The sequence below is a fragment of the Calliopsis andreniformis genome, chromosome 6, assembly GCF_051401765.1.
Source record: "Calliopsis andreniformis isolate RMS-2024a chromosome 6, iyCalAndr_principal, whole genome shotgun sequence".
In the NCBI taxonomy this organism is placed as follows: domain Eukaryota; kingdom Metazoa; phylum Arthropoda; class Insecta; order Hymenoptera; family Andrenidae; genus Calliopsis; species Calliopsis andreniformis.
In genome coordinates this window covers 16,862,574-16,884,890 of record NC_135067.1, presented here as the reverse complement: position 1 = coordinate 16,884,890, position 22,317 = coordinate 16,862,574, and the positions used below count along the sequence as shown (strand labels likewise).

The window sequence follows — 22,317 nt, the reverse complement described above, 5'->3', positions numbered from 1 at the left end:
TAGTCATAGTTGAAGAGTACGCATGCGTAAAGCTTCGAAAATTGTAGTCTACCGTTCAGGTTTATTGGAATTCTTATGCACATTTATCGTATGCTAGAAACATAAGTGTGTTAAATTTATTTTAATTAACGTGATTCTAGTGTTAAGTTCATTACAGTAAATATAACTTGATTTAAACTTTGTCTCTATTAAATGAAAAAACCATACAATCCCATTTAGAAAATTGAGGTTATATTACGACTTTTATTCTTATATTCTAAGGTAAATGTCTACTCCTTTTTTTAAATATCGATCGATTTTTTATTATAATTATTTATATGAATAATGTTCTAAATTTCCTAGTTTTAAAAGTATTTAAGAGATTGCACATTTTAATTCATAACCTCTACAATTTTCAAGTTTTTGGACAACATTTTTTACACATTTTTCTTTAAACTTTTTAATTACATGTTAAAATACATAATCAAACCATCGATAGTTATTACATTTTTTTAATAGAAATACATATTAACTTATATATAGCAAATTAATTGCTTTCTTGTAGAAGAATAATAAAATATTTTGTTTTTGTTAAGTAGTATTGAGAATGACTGCTAAAAGAGCTGCAACTACAGAACTGAATCATGACAATTGGAAGGAAGAACATGAACCTGAGGAAGCTGGTACATTTACAAAAGCATCTGACGATATACTTGAAAAAAGGGTTGTGAAAAGAGCTAAACGTCGTTTACAAACTGCAGAAGTAAATAAATTTTTCATACGTATGCTCCTAGGAATGTAAAAGTTATTTTGTCTTTCTTTCTATTTTTTTTTTAGGATAATGCAACTACAAGTGCATTCAGTACATTTGCTGGTTTTAAATCAACACCATCTGCAGCAACTAATTCACCATTTAGCTTCTTAAGTAATAGCAATATTTTCTTTGCACCTTTAAAACCACCAACAGGCATTGCTAAGTCTCCTGGTAGTAATGGAGGCTCTAAGACCAATGAAAATGGCACAAATAATAAAGAAACCACAGAAGTACAAACACCATCTAGCACAGCTGTAACTGAAAAAACTACTGATCAAGAAGATCAGAGTATATTTAAAAAATCTTCTGATTATTTTGCAAAGTTAAAGGGCTTAAATGAAAGTGTTGCTCAATGGATTAAAACTCATGTTGATTCAAATCCATTCTGTATTTTAACACCTATTTTTAAAGATTATGAAAGGTATCTTAAAGATATTGAATCCAAACATGGTAATGGTACAGAAAAAACGACACACACATCAGAACAAGCACAATCTGTGCAGCCTAGTGGTAGCAAAGAAAGTTCACCTTCAGAGAAAAAAACTGATAGTTCTCCATTTGGAGGGGCAAATGTAAAATCTTCTGCGTCAGAACAGTGGGCATCTAAAAAACCTTTTTTGGTGCCAGTAGCGTGGACACCTGAGAGAACAAAATTTGGCAAGATTTCTGCAGGCTCTAAATCAGTATTTGGTAAAACAGAGCATACAACAGATAATAGTAAATCTATTTTTAGTAATACCGAACAAACTACAAATGTGTCAAAGTCTGTGTTCGGAAATATTGAACAGAAAACTGGTTCTAAAAGTATATTTGGAAATGTCAGCGCTGATAAAAATCCATTTTTAAGTAAACCATCTACTGTCTCAGATAACAAAACAGAAGATCAAGACACAAAATCTACTAGTAGTACTTTTAACACAACAAATACCTTTTGTTTTGGGCAAAGCTCAACTACTAGTAATACAACTGGTTTTAGTTTTGGCAGGTAATTTCTTTCTATGTCATGTTTTCCTTTCAAGTTGTATGCAAACAATTAAACTGTTTGCTTTAATCTATAGTGCCAAACCATTTACATTTGGAGCTCAAGCAGTGAAACCTCAAGAACCCGAGGAGAAGACAGAAAATGAAGGAAAAGATGATGAAGACGAAGAACCACCAAAAGCAGATTTTAAGCCTGTAACAGAAGAAGGTGCCATATATGAGCAAAGGTATTGTCTTAAATTTTTAGCAGTAAATATAAAAAGTGCATAATTACCAGTGTGAAGATTAGTAGCAATTAAAAATTATTTTTATTACATTTTCATACAGGTGTAAGGTTTACATAAAGAAAGATGGCAATTTCACTGACAGAGGTGTTGGCATATTATTTTTGAAGCCAACGCCAAATGACAAAACACAGTTAATAGTGCGTGCCGAAACTTCTTTAGGAAATCTACTACTGAATACATTATTAACTGAAAGTATTCCAACAAAACGTATGAATAAAAATACAATAATGTTGGTTTGTTTACCAAAACCTGAGTCTTCTCCACCACCAGTACCAGTCTTATTGAGAGTAAAAACAGATGAAGATGCAGATGCATTACTTAATGCACTTAATAAACATAAAAAGTAAAGATGATTGTAAATCACATTGAAACTTGTATGTGTTAATTTTAAAACACAATGAAAGAAGGCGGCACAGATGAATGAACGAATACAATAAAATCGTGCTAAACGTGACTGAATTTTTAAGGATAAAAACAATGTTGTTGTTTTTCATATAAATTTCACGTTCAGTGTAACGTTTTTATTTTAATATTTAGTGTAAAATGTAATGTAAAATAGAATTACAATAACAGGTATTCTTTATTCTCCATTGCACGAAATATTCTCTCGTTATTACTATGAGTAATGTTGACAGTAACATTTGTAGCTAATGAATAAATATGTATTAAATCTAGAATAATTAAAATAAGTACTCATTACTCAACAAAATAGTAACTGTACATATATATGTATACAAAATTATTTTCTTTGTCATATTTTATAAATATAGATAGTTTAAAGTTAGTTTCTGAATTATACAAAGTCACTTAAAAGGTGGGTCCTTTTTTCAATTACTTTTTTCTGTTAATATTTATTGAAAAAAGATATAATTTTTAAACATACAGATATAAAAAAACACTCTCGAGTAAAATTAGTTAGCATGTTAAACAAAGTTCGATGTAAATAAAATGTAGTTAAGGAATGCATAATTTACATTCCTATTCTTTGCGATCCTACGTATTTTATGTACTTTAAAAGTGTTGGTATGTGAGGTAAAAAAATGATGAAAATTTTTATGAATAAGTTTGAAAACTGTATCAAATATAAAGAAGAATTTATAAGTTTTGTATCATTAAACATAAATCCTATTATTCCTATATTGACAAATTCATTATTTTAATAAATATACTTTGTTGGCTCCTGCATATAAATAATTTCTTTTAATTCAAGAGATGGTAGTTATTCTAAATAGAAAAGTAAGATATTAACTTTATTCCCAAACTTCAATTACATTTATACATTATACATTGTTATATTTTGGTAAACAGGTAAATTTACAATATCGTAACGAGGAAATACTTTGTACTGGATACGATCTAAGGTCAAACATGGTTAATTACTGTGAATAAAATAAGTTTGAAGTATATATTTTTATCATCCACAGTGTATTTACAATTTGTTATGCAATATAAGCACATGTATTTAATATACAGAACTATTGAAAATTATACTCAATAATATTTGTGTTTTAATCATATATTAATTTTTGCAATTATTTATAAGCAAAAAAAATTAAGCTATATTTTACATAATAAACATGAGATAATTTAAACTAAAATTTCTATATTAAGTGCATGAAAGCTGCCACTGTAAAACATGTGTACTTTACTTACAGCAGTATCGATTTAAGTTCGATTTACTAATTAATAGCTATATAAATTTCTACAGTATTTAAATTGCAAAGTTAACATGTAAATTTCTTAAACGTGAACACTTTCGAACAATTAATGCAAATAACGGTACGGCACATTATTCTAAAAAGCATTTATAGAATATTACTTAAGATAACAGTTTTAGAAATATTTGTACAGAAGTGATGTAACATATATTTGCATTCTAATAATATAGGTACTCTTTAGTGTGTCCTATACAAAAGATAATAAAATAAAGTTGGATTTTCTTACAAAATATGGTAGTATTATGTCCTACATCTGTTTTCATATTATACACGTTTAAAAATATTGCAAAAATTACTTGTACATTTACTAAGCCCTCTGGGCCATAAACGGTGTTAAAGCACCTCTCTGTCCAAGTCCCAACTGTATATGTTGCATATGGATTTCAACACAATTTTGAAAAACTTGTTGGTTTTGTGGACTCAATTTTGAACGTATCTGCTCCATGGTGCCCTGCAGTACTTTTAACTCGTATGCATTTCGATCTGAATCAGATAAACTCTAAAACACGGTAGATATTCAATGAATAACCAACCACGACTAAAAGTAATACGAAATATTAGTTTATATTACCTTCACTTGAAGCATAAGAGCTGTTAAATCTGTTACTAATTGTGTCATTTTTCCAGGTTCCTTGTCGTTGATAATATTGTTTTTGGTAACCATATCTGCTGCCTCCTGTCTACATTTCTCGCGAAGATGAGACGGAGCTAGCATAGCTGCTACGCTAGGTTCAGGTGCCATTTCTTGACACAATTCTTGAACATCATTTAAAAAATCTTGAAGAGCGGCATTCATTTTTTCTAGTTCGACCACAATGCTAAAATTGATATAAATATATATGTAAAAAAAGCATTATAAATTTTGAAGATCATTAAAAATGTAATGATAACATACCCTGCATATCTTCTTTCAAAATCTGGTGGAAGCGGCTCCCCAAAAGATCGTCTCTTTTCTGCTTCGCTATTCATCTCTCTTAATTTTTTAATTTTAATCTTTTTAGCAGCTAATATTTTATTTACTTTTACCATAAATTCCAGCAATTTTAAAGGATAACCATTCATTGTTCCACCAATATGAGATTTCTTTGGTAACGATACAGAAGCATTAGATATTAGCGGATCACTGTTTAGACGTGGAGACATTAATTTCATGGCATATGGTGGAGATGGCACATACTGCACGTGTCTAGGTCTGAACTTTTGTGCGAACGAGGCAACGCTTATTGTTTCTGGAGGTTCATTTGACTGTAAATGGTATACATAAAGATGTATATTATTTAGAGCATAAACATATTAATGTGCAATTATAGGAATATATGCATATATACATACCAATACTTCATAATCTGGAACGCTATGTGTTCCCAGTCCAGCACGTTCAAACGTAATTCTATAAGTGTTATTACTAGTGTCCACTGCATCAATACTTCCAGTGAACAATCCATCTTGTGGTTTTCTCAGTCTTGCTGTAACTTTAGTACCTATTACCAATTGTAATGGTATTTCTGGTGGTAAATCCTTAAAACTATTAATATCTGCAGCTTTTCTTTGCTGTAGCATTCGAATTTTTTGTCTTTTCCTTTCTAATTCTCGTCGTTCTTCTTCAAAGAAGGACTGAGAACATCTACGTGGTTTACCCATCATTCTTCTTATTTTGCACCATTCAACACGAGTTAATTTCCGTGTTTTTAATTGTGGAAATGATTCTTTCAAGCATATCATAAAATCATTATCACCTTCAAAAAGTGTCCTGTGTAAAAGAATTAAAGTTTCAACTTTACTGGTATAAAAAATTGATGTATCAGTAAATGTATGTATTATACATACTTATCGATATTACTATAAAACCACTCGTAACAAACCCACTTGTGTGCCTTGGGTAATTTCAATAAATTTCTTAATCTCATACCAATCTTTTGTCCTATTTTACGGTCTGGAGATGATGGTTGTAATGGTTTGTCAGGTTCCTTTTCTTGTTTAATCGATGTCATAGACTGTGTTAATTGTTGATTCAATATACTGTTTTTTCTGGGTTCATTGGTTATTCTATTTTGTTTCTTTGCTGGAGATGGTCTGGGTATTTTTTTAGGAGATTGTTTGGCATCTATTAACGATGGATCCTTTTTTATCCTAAAATTATGTATGGATTAATATCTGTACTACAATCATTTAAATGTATAAAATGCAGACAAACTAACCGGTGATGAGGATGATTAACTAATATGTCATCATAAAATAATTTATTTTTCTTTCTTATCCTTGCTGGCATTCCTCTCCGATTTAAAACTTGAACTGGTTGAGCTGGAGGATTCGGTTTTGGAGGAGGTTGAGTCCCTACTCTTTGAAGTCCTAAAGCTGCAGGACCTAGTTCAGGGATTGGATCGGACTCTTCTGTGTCCATATGCGAATCTGTTGAATTATTTGAAATTTGCTGATCATCCATGTCCATGGTATCATCATCCATTACTTCAGTCTTGATCTCATCGATCGATGGATACCCTCCATTTTTCATGGATAATAATGTTTCAGCAGATTCACCTAAGATGAAAGAATTATTCATAGTACCAAATAAGAAAATATGTTTCAATAATGAAGTGACATAAGACTTTTATGTTATATTTGTTTCACAATGTGTTTCGCTGTTCGTGGTTTGAAAAATTTTCAACACATTTGAACAGTCCATATGTAATACATATCTAATGGAAAAGTATTTAATTATTTAGTTTTTAATGAAATTATGTTATATTCTTTTCTGAAGTGTTCCAAATTATTACATTATGACACTATCTACTATTATTTTTTGAAGATACATTGTTCACAAAAAAAATCTACATATAAAATGTTTGGTAACATCAGCTACAATTGATTTATAAACGCAACATTTATTTTTTCCTTTTCTGTGCCAGATCATTTCATATAAAAGTTTATTCGAATTAGTGCTGCGAAAAGAATCGAAGACTTGACCGTTCTGCTTTTAGGCATCGACATAACCAAACTTCATACGTAGTTCTGTAAACAGTAGATCTACTTATTGCGTTAGGACAAAAGTCAAAGTCACAGAATTATCGACATTACGAAGATCGTGAAGCATATTGAAATGCCTTCTTCTTGAAAGCATCGTTTCGTAAACGGAGCTTTAAACGGTAAAGTTCTTTGCCGTCCCGCTTGAATTGTGTATTGGTCATTTTTGAAATTTTAAACCAGACCTTTCCGAGCGCAATTAAAACACTAACTCTAAGTTCATAAACACACTTCGGAAAAGTCTTACACATTAATATTGCAGAATTTGAAACGTCTATTTTTCCTGTGTGATTACTTTTTCTACTTAATTAGTGCAGATTATATTAATTTTATCAAGAATAAGTTAAGTTTTACTCACTTTCAATCATCTCCGCCATGTTGCTATCAATGATGCATCATGGGTACGTATTTCCGTCGAGTTCGCCCGCTTCGCGGTGAATTTCGCTAGTGGTTCAGTTCCACCGTTCCAAGCTCTGTGATTGGCTGAAATTTCTTTCGAATACAGAAACGGTATTAGTGATATTTTTGAAAATACTTTAAAGAAATACCTATCATATTGTACGAAGAAAATAAAATAAAGCAATCATAATTCGACAAAATTGAGCGAAGCACGTAAATCGTTCTAGAAATTCAAATTACGTACTCCTTCCGTCTGTTTACTTTGACATACAGCACCATTTGGCGCGATGAACACGTGTTACTAAAGTAGCTCACACAACTCAAATTTTACAACTTCACTGTGAAGTTAATGTAAAAATGAACGTGTTACAGACTAATTGTCTTTGGTTATTAATTATTTTATCAGTTAATGCAGGGATTGTTTCAATCGAAAAAGCAATAAGTCCTACGAAATACTGTAGGGATAAACAGAGATTAATAACGTCTGAAGAAAATGATGAATATCTACTCATCAGCACCGAGATAGAAACAAACGTTATAATGGCATGCCGCTTTTGGTACGACACTAATTTATTGATAAAAAAAAGAAGATTTTTACCACTGTAATCGTTTGTATGAAATAGTAACGATAAGGAGGAGAGTCAACCCAAAATTTGGTACTATCAAGATCGACACAGACTAAATCCTAAAAAAGAGGTCGAGCTAGATATGGACAATAACTCGTCGTATAACAGAGTCTATACGACTCCTGACCTCTCCTTAGTAATTAAAGATCTCGCAATCACAGACGCTGGCATTTATATGTGTCATGGCGAAGAAGGGCAGGAAATTGAAAATAAATTCAATTATAGAATCGAACGTAATATTTCCAATACATTTCAGACGAGTCGATTCTATTAGTACATGTACACAATTAGTTAATTAAACCTATCTTACAATAGCAATTTTCAAAGAGTACGGGGTTGCACATATGGAGCAAGGAAATCTTACCGAATGGGACAAATATCGTGAAGTATACCTGGCATCCATTAATATACGATTTGCTGTAAGATCATTAATCCTGTTTACTGTTTGTTACGACATTAGTAAAATACTCTCCCTTCTTGCTTATCAGTCGAATGTGACCTTGCGTTAGGTCTCTCAAATGGCAGAGATAGCTGAAATTCGAGAAGCTGGAGTAATACTTCATGTAATTTCTGAATGGGCGCCTTGGGGACCGTGTGAATATTGCATAGGTCGTCGGGGGTATAGAACGAGCGTAGGAATGTGTCGATTAAAACGAATGCTAAATAAGGTAAAAAGCGCAGTAAAAAGCACTTGTCACGTAATTTATACTATTATTGTCATAGACAATTGAGAACGCGAAAGACTCATCTATAGTCAAGTTCTTCCAAAAAACTCCCATGTTACCTTGCAAGTAAATAAACTGATTAGAGTAGAATACAAAATCTCCACCCTTCGTAACATACTTGCGTTGTGTTTAAGATCCATTCTACTCAAAGAAGAATTCCCCGCTGTTAGCACAGCGGTACAATACATACCCGAATATGTTCTAAAAGAACCGTGCAAAAAGTGCGTCCACGGGAAGAAGCACAAGGGTCGACACTTTCGATATGTCAAGCGATTCGTCCTCGCAGAAGGAGCTTATCTCACTGTCGTTTGTCCAGAGTAATTAAAATTTTAAGTATTCCTTGAATATGGAGTCGCAATGAAATCTAATGATATTATAGATCGAGTCTGGACACGCAAGTGTCGTGGAAGAAAGATTCAATTACATTGGAGAAGGGTGTCCGTCGATCTTTTCGTAAATTGGATCCGGAAGCTCGCGTGGTGGTGGACGCCTTTGGGACGCTTTATCTGATAGGTAATTCGAGTAGATAAATTACGCCTTCCACTTCATAATGTCTCACATTTTTCTATGCACTCGTGGATCAGCTGTAACCATTCACGAGGAAGGCAACTATACTTGCTACGTTAATAACGCAAATATGATGCAATTAAAAGTTATCGTTATTGCTAATGTTAGATTATTGACACAAGGTGAGATTTCACTATTGCTAATAGTTTAATTGAAGTCTACATGAAGTTTCATCATTGTATAATTTATATTTCCGTGTTAACAGAGTTTCTTCGACATTTGGGCTACCTTGGATTCATATTTTTACTTTGCTCGTTTTGCTACTGTACCGGTCTAATTCACACATATAGACGGAGACACAAATTCGAGGTGATCGATGTTAGTCGTCTCTCGAAGAAGCAGAAAAAAGAAGAAAAAGATCTGGAGGAAGAAACGATGGCGTTGATTAATTAGAACTGGCGACTATAATAAATATAGTATCTCGTGTACCACCCTACTTATTTTCGCCTTTTCATTAAAATAATTGACATCGTGGTAACGTGTTCATTTACCGACCGAGCTCGCTTTTAAAACGATTTTCTCTCTCCGATCTTTTGAAACTAGAGATGGCCTTAAAGGTAGCCGAGTGAAAGGAGGGTCTTTGGGAGGGACGATTGCATCGAGTACGTGTCCGCTTTTCATAGTCATAGTTTAGTTCCACAATGGCCGTGTTCGATCGTTCCTGTCTCTCAGCAGCGTCTAAGCCTGTTCACGAGTGAGGGGACCAATTAAAAATAAGCTATAGTTGCAAAACGAACTCACGGTAGAATGAGTTTTAGGACAAGTGTTGCCCTGGTGCTCGCAATCCTTTGTCTGGTTCTACCTCAGAGAGCAACCGGTGAGTTTCGTGCACAGATTGCATCTATATGTGTGCGCACACTGTCGGCAATGTCATACTTTCACTGCATACCGGACAGCGCATCCTTTCCGTAAAGTGTTGTGCTATTATATTTGCTTCTTTTTTTTCTGCCAATTGCGTAAACGTATTAGAGCATTGGTAGACTTGATTGACGAAACAGAGAGATTTATTATCGTTTCTCGCGAGTTACACGGTTGAATCGAGCCTTAATTTATCGGTGCTCCGTTTTAGGACTCGTACGGAGATGTGTGAACTGTAGATCAAGAGGAGATTTAGGATCGTGCAAGGATCCTTTCACTATGAACTCGACGGAGATCGAATTTGAAAAAGGGGTGGATCCAGTCCCGTGTGCCTCTGGTTGGTGCGGTAAAATAATTGAAAGGCAAGGTTTAAATAATGGTAAGTTCATATTAAATGGATTTTATATAACTGCATACTTACGAATCGTTCTGCATTTCGAAATACATTCTTCCTTGCAGAATATGGCACTGCTACGCAAAGGCTTTGCTTTCAACGGGGACCTGACGATGGCGAGGAGAGATGCGATTATACCACGTGGAATTACAAAAAAGTTTATATGTGCCTCTGTTTCGGGGATCTATGCAACGGAACGACGAAGCTAAGTGCTCCCAGTGGTTTGATTTTCGTGACACTTTGTACTCTGCTTCGGTGGTTTATTTAATAATACTAAAACATAATTACATGTATATTCTTGTATAAAGAGTTCCTTACGTCTATGTATAATGTTACCCTATTTTCTAAGGTCAGTCAGGGTAGTAAAAAAATGTGAATGTATTGATAATTTTAGAAGAACAAAGTTTGTAAAAATGTATTTATAATTTTGTATTTTACATATTCGACACGTGCGAGTTTTACGCAATAAATCTTAACGAAAACTAGTACGATGTTTTATTGCATTAGGCTAGGAAGTGCAATTGCAATTTGTGTCCATTATACTCACGAAAGTGTTAAATGCAGGCTATCCGTTTATGAGAGCGGTACTTACATACATACCATATCCAGTACATCTGTCCTGTACACGTTTCATAAATTCTAACGCATCGAATGAGTGCGACATCAATTACATTTGCTTTTGGAACAGACACGAATTTATACTTGCACATTGAAAAATTCACGATAATGTATTTTTAGTTATAGAATATCATTCAGTGTTTAGTAATTATTGTTAGTCCTTTGAGGTACATGTAAATGAGCCTCAATCCATAAAACTTAATTTAGTATATGAAAAATTGTACAGAAATGTTAGATTTATGTATCTTCTTATCATTTTCAAAAAACTTTCGATATTGTCTTTTTTGTTTGCCAAAACAGGACACAATAATTAATTCATTTGTGTCAAGCTTTCCTATAAAATGCGGAGGTAGGTCTCAAGCTTTTCAATATGTGGTCATGTAGACCATTACGTCTCCTCTCTTGTTGATTTCTCAGAACCGCTCTTTCATGTGGAATATCATCGTAAAACAGTTCGCCGTGACCATAAAGGTATTTCACCGCTAACACCGCCTTTTCACCAGTCAATAGATAGGGGTCATGGTACGCTGTAATATTATCAAGTATCAAAACAATATTTCTTCTTGGAAACTCAGTGATAAGTACTTTTCTATGAGATAGTTTTCTTACTAAGTCCATTGGAAAAGTCAGGTGTCGTGTGTCGTGATTCATGCGAACTATACCCAAGGTCATTGATATCTACCGGAGGAATGAAGACGCCTACTGGCCACAGAGATTCAGCGTTTTCCGGTTTAATATATACGAACGCTTGATTGGACGGACGTACACGTTGTCCTAGGAAAAAACACACAGTTCGATTACAATTATATCGGTAGCAATTCAATTATCGAACTACTGTACCAAAGTCTCTGGGGCCTCCTACTGCATTTCTTCTTCCGATAGAGACATAGGACTTCTGGTCGATCGTCCGATCCCCTGATAGACAAGAACACATTTCACTCGATGGCAACACAAAATTTTAAAATTAATGACGTTTATGAGCTAACCATCTGTCGTAATGCGATGCTCGTAGATGTGAGGAGGGGATACGAATTTCACGTGCACCTTCGCGAGGGGTAGAGCTCTAGTTGCCGCTATCGCAACCAGGAAGACCATCGCTTTCATCTGTAATTAAAATTCTTGAATGTTCACTGCCTTACAACGAGCCATTATCGTAAACTTGAATAGCAGATGGATTCAGAGTATGCATATATTTCAAGGGTCACTTTCAAAGTTCACCATGGAGAGTCAGATCTCGCAAACTATAATACAGATCTGAGATAAGGTGGGTACTAAAATTTCGACATATCCAGTCTGACGATGGGGCTCAACGCGACTATTGAACTCGATTCACGAAATTCTTATGTCAGAGGCTGATTCTGCAGACAGCCAGCTGGACGTAACATTTCGTGTCTTTGCTTGCACGTTCGTGGAAAGTTCAAAAACACAAGTCTCCTTATCTGACAAAAATTATGAATTGCAAGCGCGTTCTGGTACTACTTAATGCAACTAGATGATCCAGTAGTCATAAACGATAATCACAGGCCGTGACTGACATGTACCAGCATATCTCATTACAGATGTACAAGAAGATAAGGCGACGAGGTAGAGCCTCTGCGGCAGTGATTTGTTTGCAGTCCCGCGTCGTGTATCATCGTCATCGCGATATAGATCATCGAGCGGTGTTGGGCAAACAGTTAGACACGCGGAACGGGTGTTAACCATAGCGGGTGTCACGTGGCACCAATGTCCACCGAAATAAACAATTATCTTTCGTCTAGCGGGTTCCTAGCGGATGCCTAGCGATCTGAACGAGTTTCGTAGGCGAATCTGAAAGCATGCAACAGAACATCCTCGCCTACGATAGTGTGTACGTGTGCCTGTGCAGATGTACGCAATAGATGACTGTGAATTGGTTCGCTCATACATGACTCGCAGCGGCGCGTCTTGCAAAGGATTACATAGATATCTATTCAGGATTTCGCCACTCCATAGCACATTCGAACGCGAACGTTCGTAGAAAGTAAACGTCGAAATGTAGTTCATATTTTAGGTGAAACACCACTCTCGTGCTGTTTTTTTGCGTTTAAGTGCCTCTAACTAACTCGTAAGAATAATTACTCTCCTACACTTGTAAAAAGGTAGTTTAATGTGTCTAGCTTATGTGTATTACATAGTAGTTTAATAGTTTCCATCGATCTTCGCTGATCGTGATTATGTATGCGGTGTTCGTCGATTGCTTCGAGTAGCATCGCTGGATCGTACCTTGAAAATCGTGTTGATTCATAACATTATTTGTTCTTGCGGAATGCTATCAGTTAACGATCATCGAGTTGGTAATAAAATATTGCTGCAAAAATATATTGTAGTGGTATTTATGTTTTCTCGACCTATCTAGTAGTACATAATCATACCGCGATAGAAACCGGATCGTACATTTTCATTATCCTCATACGCTCAAAGCATATTTGCGCTTAACAGAGCATTATTATAGCCGAGATAGCAACTTGCTTGAGACATTCGTGTGTTCGACGGTGCGTGTCAAACCACCCTTTCGCCTTCCTTTCCGCTCACCTTCACTCGAGAGTAGAGGTGGCTCTTATTAAGTGCCTCTATTGTAAGCTGGAGAAACGAATTGCAATACCGGTGATGCGATGCTGAATGTTTTAACGCCTACATAAATTCCTACGACTTTGATGGAAAACGTCGCTGTGGAAAATTCTAGTTCGGAAAACGCTCCTGGCTGGATTCTTTAGATAAGTATCTGATTGCTCCTTGAAAGCACGTGTTATTGATTCTATCGAAGAAAAAGAATGTGGTAGTAAGAGGGAAACAAATAAAACAGAATCAATGATTTATCGGATTAACGATACAAAGATTATCGTTCTTTGATAAACGTCAAATGTATTTTTTAATTGGTGAATATGCCGAATAGCAAATATAAAAATAAAGTGTTTCAAGTATTACGCAAGTAATGATTATCTCGATATAGTCGTAAATGTTCAAGTGGACAAAAATGATTATGATTAATCTAGAATATGTCTGTCATACACTCGTCGATGTTACATCTACTATGGAAACATTGTTGGCGCCCTGTTACGTCAACGAGGAGCGTTGTCGCAATTAACCCAGTCAAGTATTGCACCCGATTAAATGCAGGAACTCTAGTTGCATGCATAGAACTCACGATACGTGACGTGAACATGCTAGTCCATTCCGTTTTATAAAAACTGTTTGTATACACTTACCATTCATTATGCGTTCATTAACTTCTATAGTCATAACAATCGAACTCTTATTTCAAAGAACGATTACATACCCAGACACTATACAGACAGATCTTTGTATTCGTAAACACATGGTAAACAACCTTTTCATTCGATATCCTTTTTTTATTGTATTTAATTTGAATTTGATTTGAATAAATTGTTGTATCACCCACCATTGTCATCGTCGACGATTCACAGACAACTCTCAAATTCGATCACGTTGTCTTTGCACTGACACTCTGACGCACTAGAAGGAAGTCCCGGTGGATTTCCAAAAAGGACTCGTGTTGCGCCTTTCGACCACAATCAGGAACTGTTCTAGTTTAAATGTCTCGGGTGAATGTCGCGCGTGGGCTCTAGCATCCCCCTTCTTGTTAATGTACCCCACCTGCAGAGACCATGCTACGAAGCTTCGTAAGGACTCGCACGGCGACACGGTAGAACTTTCATTTCGGTGAACGCGATGCAACTAGGTTTCACGTGATTTTGAAGTAACCGCGCCTGAATGACCAATGCCTGCGCAAGCAGTATGCGCGGTGGTAGCGTTCTTTTCGGCGGGATGTGCGTCCACTTCGTTGCTGCTATGAAGACATCAAAAGGGTATGAAATTCACATTTACAGACGTTTGATTACTTTATTCTTGATTTTAAAGCTCGCACGCGTACGTCTACAATGGATTTTGCCAATAGTTTATTGCTAATTACTTATAATTTACATCTTTCTATTGCACACGTACACGAGGAAGGCATTTGCATTTCAATCGATCTAGATCATGTTTGAAGTACAAATAAGTGGGGGATATCTCGATAATGATGCATATATTGTGATATCTTATTTTGAGACATAGCCTTTACCTTTGTCAATAATTTTGTGTGCGTGAATTGATAACAGTGAAAATTGTTACGGCGAAAGCACATGGTAGGTTTAATTTTGTCAAGTATTTTGTATTCGGAAGAGTCCAATGCTTGATAATATTAACATATGTGCTTAATTTGTATGGAAGTTGGATGTTTCTAGAAGTGTTTAGAAGGAAAATTATATCGTGCCCACTAGAATATCAAATTCCCGCGCTTTTTTACGCTTTGACGTAATGGCGGTCAAGCGTGGTAACGTGTTTGTAATGATATGCATTTAGTGCTTGAAACGTGTCCCTACTTATTCGTATAATTGTTACATAATCATTGTTGTTTAATATTCTTATTTGGTCGCATTGCATAAATTGTGTATAAACCTATTTATTGTAAACATAACTTGAAGTGTATGAAATGCATCAGTACTCAATCAAACTCTAACCTTCTGTGGACAATGTGACATGTTTAAAAAATAAACATGTACGAGTTGCGTTAATCGATATTTGAGTAAATATTTGTAATAATTCTATCATGTTAGTGTGATGCAGAAAGGAAAATGTATGGCTTTTATTACATCACGTATATTAGTTTTGTATTTTAGAATAGCCTCCATTCCAATTTTTACAAGGCAAAAAGTTCATTTTCATAGGATTGCAATAGAATTATATAGATATATGGGATATAAAGAGGAAAGTTAATTGTCAGCCAAGTTTATAAATATTTGCTAGAATATTCTAGAACAAGCTACAGAAGATTAAACATAGATTGAGTCATGTGAAACAAACATACACTTCTGTTTCTTTTAATATAACAGGAATATAGATATCTATGCAATTTGTTCTATGTTTTATGCACACAACTTTCAATTAGTTTTATAATTTTGTGTATTGATTCTTGTTCTGTGGTAACTGATTAAAAGAGAAACATTATTTAAAAGCTTTAAAATTTATTCGAAGTTTATACATACAATATTTTACAAATGTTTGTGGTAAGAGGTATTATTGTAAATCACAGGATGCTATACAAAATAATTTATTATTAACTACATGTTATGGGATTAGAGCTAACTTTAACATTCTTCATTTCACGAATATTTACATCGCCTAAGTTATATCTGCAGTCAATGCATGGGCTTAGACAATGCATTTTTATAAAAATAATTGTTAAAAGTTTTGGCAATATGCAATATGCAATATGTATGCATTTTAATTATTCTAAAAATGAATTATTATATTGTTAGTTTGTTTTTGGATACTGAAGTTTAGCAGTCTATTATTTATCTGTTTGATTGACGTAAAAAATTCACATAATTCCTAATAATTCTAAAATATTTTAATATTAATTGTACCTATAGTTATAAAGTATTGTCTTTCTTACTATTTCTGTGAATTGTAACTACAATCTCACTATTTTAAAAAATGTGGCATTGTACAAATACTTCATTCACAGTACTGCATTTTATAATCCATAATACGGTGATTGATCAGTGTTAAAATACTGACTAGGGCTGCATATACATACACTTGGTAATATTTTCTAAGAAGTACAATGCACACAGACATATTACATTTAAAATACTTCAACTTCTGTTGATTCACAAGTAATATACGATGATTAAAAAATCATAAAAAATCCTGCCCCTCGTTGTTCTAAATGAACACCGATTAACAAGTTCATTGCTAAATACTTTCTTTTTAATTACGATCGTACGACTATTGAACGATAGCAATAGATTACACTTTGAAGTGTGACTATGCTTTGTTCTTCTCGCTACAGAACTTATCTCAACGATAGTGACACGTTATTTTTCTTCTGACGTTTTTTTCTAAACTATTCTGTTCAATCTGCGCGACACAACTAATTATCGCGGCTAATGTACCATTAAGAGGTTCTCTTGATTGAGAGAAAAAACGATCTTAATCATCTCGTCCGCTTCAGATCAATTAGATCGTTCCGTAAAAATACATTGTATACGTTTCTAAGAAGTACTGCTCGCTCTCCCAATTACTTTTCGTCTTCTTTCGTCACTTTTTTCTCCCGCAGACAATCCGTTTTTTTTTTCACCAACGAGGATTTAATGTTCGCTCAAATTTACGTGCGATCTTCTCAAATACATCATCGTTACGCAATTTGTTTTGCGCATTAGCTTTACGATATTAAACTAACCCGGTGCGAATTTCGACGGAGTTACTTGCCGTATTCTTGATGTATTGTCCCAAGGAACCAAAACGCTCCCGCCAAGAACATGGTCCCTGTAAGGTCGCCCAATGCCGTCAGGTACGGAATGGCTGAATTATCTGGATCGATCTTGAATCGCCACATAGCGTGAATAATTATGTGTGCTACGTAGAGCAACAGCATTACCTGCAATCACAGACAACGTTTATTTCTTTTCCTTTCACTTTTTCGTACGAGCCGCGCTCCTGTCGCGTGCTACTCACTTGAAAAACGGCCACCACGAGATAAGACGCCACGAAGTATACGTTCAGCAAGGATGCTGAATTCTTGATGTAATCGGCGAGGTAAATGAAGATTAGCTCGCCGAACAGCGCCATGCAAATGAGTATTCTGGCCGTTTTGGCATATGGTGCTGGAGAACGAAAGCGAACGGTCTTATGCAAACTCGTGTACGCGAAAAATATGTAGCGGCAACATTAGCTATTCTTGCGTCATTGCGCTACTTACAGCCTTTGAAGAGCGCCGTCCACGGGGCAACCCACATTTTCGAACGTGGCGGCAAAATTCCCATGATCGTCGTCTGATGTAACGTCGTTGAGATTCGAGATGCTTGCACGGAAACCAAATTGCCGCCTATTCCATTTATGATCGGTTGGAAGATCACGAATCCATTGAACTCGTCGACCACTTGATCGAGAATTAAACCGCCAAATCTGTGGATAGGATACGATCATTTACGCTCTACTCGAGAAAATGAACTCGATACTACGTGAAAGATTATTCTTACCCACTGATGAATAGAGCTGATAATACAGGAACCCATCCAGATGTTAAGACGTTCCTAGTGTATTTGTTCTTCAGGACAATGTAGATCCAGACAGGTAATATTAACAAGTAACAGGCGAGGATCAGGCCCAAAATCCACAGTTCTGTCTCTAATCTGACGAAAAACGCGGACGCAACCGCCGATAGCACGCTGATTGATACGACATCCCCGACAGATGCTGCCAAGGGCGTCGCCAAATTGTCAGGGTTCATTTTCAATCGGTACGATATCATGATAACGGCGATCATTATGAAATCTGTTGAGATAAATGCTAATGAAGTTATACGGTTGAAAGGAAATTACAATAGTATGAAAAACAAGAGACTGGTGTAAAGAACCGATACATTAAACATGAAGTCGCGTTTTTTATCAAGATTCTACTGTAGTACATGGCAATTCATTATCCAATATGTGGTCACAAGAAGCTACATGAAAACGTCTAAATAAATTCAACGCTTTCATGAATTAACTCTTTCGCAATGGCAATTGTCGTCTAATGGTCAGCGACGTACCACCTCGTTAGCTGTTGCAAATGGGCTAATCCGTGAGTTTCAATCAAAGATGAATGATGATGTGTATCGAAACAGATTTACCTAGGATAAAACAGGAACTGGTCGCGGTGCATACGCTGGATACGGCCAATAACAGACAGTTTTCCCATTTAAAACTGTAGTCAGATCCTCCAGCTATCGCGTCGACCACAACGGCAAAGATTGATACACAAATAGCCGCGACAATCGCCTGAATTTGCACCAAAGCGATGTTACCAATAATCATTTTCGTTATTTCGCGGACTCCATGCATATTGCCCAGATTTGCTTGTGTGCACAAGCGGGATGCTAGGCACATGTCGAGATTGCCCTTCAGACCAAGCAATGAGGGCACCAAGATGAATAATTGAGAAACGGCCCGAAATACTGGCCAGTCCTAAAACATAGACGACATTTCATTAGATAGGTGTGGAAAGGTGTGTCCCATGAGGGTGTATTCTTACAAACAGAACGCCAGATGGGAATATAAATTACGCTTCAGCATTTACCACAGCAGTAAAATCCAATCAAATTCTGCAAATATTCATACCGTAGCAGGAGATGGGGAAAGGGATAGTAGGAATGGTATTTATGCACAAATGATTCTTGAGATTATGTCTGTGATGCTCTGGGACTATGTCGTACATACGTCATTTCTACGACAGATAAACAGACGCGATAAATAAAAACGATGCTGTCGTACGTTTAGTTATTATCTTCAGACAATAAGAGTAAGGCACGCAATCGATAAGGAGGATGTTCTGGGAAAAAATACATGATTTACGATCGGTCTTGGAGTTTTGATTTTCGAGATAATCGGGTATATAAAACAACCGTTTGCTTTGACCGTGGTTAAGACGATTACTACAGTAGACGTACCTTAACTTCTGCCAGAACGAGGCCCGCTCCGATGGTACCTATCCCGGCGATGAAGAAGGGCACAGCGACTTGGAGGGTGGTTTGGTACCATCTCTCATCTCTGCGTATGTTGTTGCCAAATCCGCCCGTGTTATTATGAAAGTCGGGATCGGGATCTGAATTTGCGACGGAAGAGATGGTCACTAGGGAGCTTCCACTGGAAAGCGATCCACCACCAAGATTGGGCAGTGACATGTCCGTTTTGTTCTTTTGTCCGTTAGGGGTTTTTAAACCCGCTACCGAGAAACCAATACATCTCACAACGCCACGTTTTCAAACACATTTGACTGTTATTTCACGGTTTATCGGTATCGATCACAGTATCTGACGGAACACCGCGCTTTTGATGAAGTTTTTTTTTATCAAACTCTCTCTCTCGTTGCCCCTAAAGGGTCCCCCTGTACTCCGATTGAAAACGATTACGATAAACGCGCTGCTCGACGAAACGCGACGCTGCTTAGTATTTTCGGCACTGCCGCGGACTCGCCTCCTCGCTCTCAATGAAAGATAGAATACTATGAACAAGGTTATCGCGCGACACGATGATTCTTGTTTTATTTATGAATCGTCTAGCTAGCAATATAGCAATGTATTTCCACGACGTTTCGTGTTCCGGCGGCTAACACGCGCAATTCTCATTGGCGGTACCAACGATTTTTTATTGGTATCACTGTACTCGAGCGAACGTCGACTCGCGCCTTGTTATATGTTTAGTACGAACAGGCGTAAAACAAAGGAACATTTGCATTATCATTGCCGCAACAATACGCGGTACAGTTCTCTATTCTAAACGTACTGCATTTAGTTTTCGTGAGAAAGGAAGTATAGTAAAAATCGTGACCTCGGTAGAAAGCGCGGGAAATTTGAACGATCGTTGGTAAATTCGCGACAGAAAGTGGTCGTCGGGGGTCAAGGTCATGTATTTCATTCTTAGTCCGTAATTTAAGAATTCTGTGCACCCTTACCTGCCACTTTTTTAACGACATCAGCTTCCGCTTTGATTTCGTTCGTTCCGTTTAGCTTCTTCTCGTTTGCTTTCTCCATACAATCGAAATCCAAAGCGTAATTATCCTTGCCGTTCGACATGTTGTTTGCACGTTGTATGGTGAACGCGTGATCTGTAACTCTCAGGTCGCTGGGTCTGTTTGCTAATTGTTCATTGTGATCCGTGTAATTGTTTAACTTTATGTCAGTTCCGTTCAACAATGCCGGCTCAGTCGACGAGTCCGGAAAAGCGACCATACCTGTAATTTTTTGCAGTGATTCGTAAGAAGTGCCACTCACGGCGAAATAATATGCAGAATTCGTTGTTCTTGAGCGAGTTTTGTTCTGTCAGCTTCTAGCGGGTCGTAAGTGAAACTGACGAACAAAAAAGCATTGAAAATTCCTGTGACCTACCGAATTCGGTCTCGGCGAACGATCTTGTATCCTCGTCGAAACTGGCAGAGTCCGGGATCGACTTGTGATAATTTCACGTCGGATCGGCCTATTTCAGTCAGCCTTGATCTGATTAGAATTTATGAAACGACAAAAGATAATCAATATAAGGTTCTATAATCGATTTCTAGGAAAAGAAAAGTAATTGCAGGAGTTTCTGTCGAATGTATCATTCGTTTATGTCAAGGCTTATCGGATACCTAAGGTGTGCGCAAATCTTGTTATTGAAATTATGAGTATTTGACGAACGATATTGATCACGGCTGTTCATTAATTGATAATAGTTGAGAGGGCACATGTACTGATAGGTACACGCGTTCTGCCACCCGCTTTTAATGTCGTTGCTCTTGGTCTAGACATTTTGATAGCGGATGAAACATTATATACACGATCAGCATAGTATCGCTAACGACATAAGGAACTCGGTTCTAGTGTTACTATTAATCTGATCCCACGTGTCGGTGGATTTATATTACACGCGTGCAAAAAGCTGAAAACGGCTGTGCAGGATTTTTCGAGAATGAGAAACTGCTAATTAAACATTATCGACGACAATTTCTAGCAGGCTTCCAGTATCCCGTTAACTCAGTTTTATTTGCAAATTTGCTTCTGTTCACCTGTTTTATGATATAAACTCCCCGTTGTATCGGCAATCACTTGACTGATGAATCGCGATAATAATTCCGATATCATATTATAAGTACAAATTGATCAACAAGATATAAATATCTGCGAACCACGGTTTTCAAATTTCAACTAAACTTTGGATCGCTGTTCCTCCTCGTTGCGGCTATGCCATGTAACTGTCACTTTCATTGCACTTACGAAATGCATAAAGTATGAAACGTCCTTCGAACAACCCGCTACAGCCGTAAAACACCGAACGATATCGACAAACACGAATTAACAAATGTTGGACGCGGGGAAAAAAAAAGATAGCGCGACACGCAGTAATTAGCTTGAATAAGTCACCATTTTAACATTATTCCAAGAGAAAAAGGAAAAAGAAAGAGAGGGAGTGCGGTGAAATCTGCTTATCTCTACACTATACTTACGTAGTAACGTTGTATCGAGGAATTTGCGCCAGCGTGTCGACGGTTTCTAATAAAATGTTTACTATTGTTCCTTGATGTTCGATTGACCCGGCCACTTCTGGCTCGTGCCCCTTCGGTCTTTTGCTCGAAATCGACTTCTGACGAAGTTTCCCCGGATCCGTGGACAGGCCACAGGGAGCAGGAGCGTCGATCGTTTTGGTTGGACGGTGAAGGGATACTGCGATCGATGGTCGATCCAGTGTCGCGAGATCGCGAACGCGGAAGAGGCACGGGTCGCGAAAAGGAAG

At 36.5% G+C, this 22,317-nt stretch overlaps 6 protein-coding genes across 9 annotated transcripts; 3 read left to right on the top strand and 3 right to left on the bottom strand.

Annotated features, from left to right (window-relative positions):
• Positions 1 to 16: 16 nt before the first annotated feature.
• Nup50 (nuclear pore complex protein Nup50) lies at positions 17 to 3,578 on the top strand. Of its 2 annotated transcripts, none has more exons than XM_076379995.1 (5): positions 17 to 261; positions 579 to 742; positions 817 to 1,778; positions 1,852 to 2,001; positions 2,102 to 3,578. In XM_076379995.1, the coding sequence occupies exons 2-5, from the start codon at positions 587 to 589 to the stop codon at positions 2,406 to 2,408; spliced, it is 1,575 nt and encodes a 524-aa protein (XP_076236110.1). In that variant the 5' UTR covers positions 17 to 261; positions 579 to 586; the 3' UTR covers positions 2,409 to 3,578. The 2 variants fall into 2 exon arrangements, with proteins under 2 accessions (XP_076236110.1, XP_076236111.1); XM_076379996.1 differs by having other exon boundaries at positions 576 to 742.
• Positions 3,579 to 3,640: 62 nt separating this feature from the next.
• LOC143180334 (protein lin-9 homolog) lies at positions 3,641 to 7,275 on the bottom strand. The gene is made up of 7 exons (XM_076379994.1): positions 7,159 to 7,275; positions 5,978 to 6,317; positions 5,607 to 5,909; positions 5,112 to 5,529; positions 4,675 to 5,024; positions 4,351 to 4,597; positions 3,641 to 4,278 (listed from the first exon to the last, which is right to left on the bottom strand). The coding sequence occupies exons 1-7, from the start codon at positions 7,175 to 7,177 to the stop codon at positions 4,087 to 4,089; spliced, it is 1,869 nt and encodes a 622-aa protein (XP_076236109.1). The 5' UTR covers positions 7,178 to 7,275; the 3' UTR covers positions 3,641 to 4,086.
• A 211-nt stretch (positions 7,276 to 7,486) lies between these two features.
• LOC143180115 (uncharacterized) lies at positions 7,487 to 9,510 on the top strand. Its single transcript, XM_076379648.1, has 10 exons — positions 7,487 to 7,496; positions 7,546 to 7,756; positions 7,823 to 8,058; positions 8,141 to 8,244; positions 8,335 to 8,493; positions 8,549 to 8,616; positions 8,685 to 8,867; positions 8,930 to 9,063; positions 9,135 to 9,239; positions 9,323 to 9,510. The coding sequence occupies exons 1-10, from the start codon at positions 7,487 to 7,489 to the stop codon at positions 9,508 to 9,510; spliced, it is 1,398 nt and encodes a 465-aa protein (XP_076235763.1).
• Positions 9,511 to 9,772: 262 nt separating this feature from the next.
• Rtv (QVR superfamily protein rtv) lies at positions 9,773 to 10,880 on the top strand. Its single transcript, XM_076380216.1, has 3 exons — positions 9,773 to 9,934; positions 10,187 to 10,354; positions 10,435 to 10,880. The coding sequence occupies exons 1-3, from the start codon at positions 9,865 to 9,867 to the stop codon at positions 10,635 to 10,637; spliced, it is 441 nt and encodes a 146-aa protein (XP_076236331.1). The 5' UTR covers positions 9,773 to 9,864; the 3' UTR covers positions 10,638 to 10,880.
• Positions 10,881 to 10,939: 59 nt separating this feature from the next.
• Positions 10,940 to 14,528, bottom strand: LOC143180474 (uncharacterized). Its single transcript, XM_076380215.1, has 5 exons — positions 14,409 to 14,528; positions 11,974 to 12,091; positions 11,828 to 11,902; positions 11,597 to 11,761; positions 10,940 to 11,514 (listed from the first exon to the last, which is right to left on the bottom strand). Exons 1-5 carry the CDS (start codon positions 14,415 to 14,417, stop codon positions 11,312 to 11,314), a joined length of 570 nt encoding a protein of 189 aa, XP_076236330.1. The 5' UTR covers positions 14,418 to 14,528; the 3' UTR covers positions 10,940 to 11,311.
• A 1,490-nt stretch (positions 14,529 to 16,018) lies between these two features.
• LOC143180899 (solute carrier family 41 member 3) lies at positions 16,019 to 22,117 on the bottom strand. 3 transcript variants are annotated; one of them, XM_076380936.1, is made up of 9 exons: positions 22,031 to 22,056; positions 20,937 to 21,044; positions 20,504 to 20,782; positions 19,500 to 19,774; positions 18,684 to 19,017; positions 18,052 to 18,346; positions 17,772 to 17,977; positions 17,528 to 17,676; positions 16,019 to 17,450 (listed from the first exon to the last, which is right to left on the bottom strand). In XM_076380936.1, the coding sequence occupies exons 3-9, from the start codon at positions 20,778 to 20,780 to the stop codon at positions 17,274 to 17,276; spliced, it is 1,713 nt and encodes a 570-aa protein (XP_076237051.1). In that variant the 5' UTR covers positions 20,781 to 20,782; positions 20,937 to 21,044; positions 22,031 to 22,056; the 3' UTR covers positions 16,019 to 17,273. The 3 variants fall into 3 exon arrangements, with proteins under 3 accessions (XP_076237051.1, XP_076237053.1, XP_076237052.1); XM_076380938.1 differs by having other exon boundaries at positions 19,500 to 19,654; XM_076380937.1 differs by lacking the exon at positions 20,937 to 21,044 and having other exon boundaries at positions 22,031 to 22,117.
• Between the last annotated feature and the right edge of the window lie 200 nt (positions 22,118 to 22,317).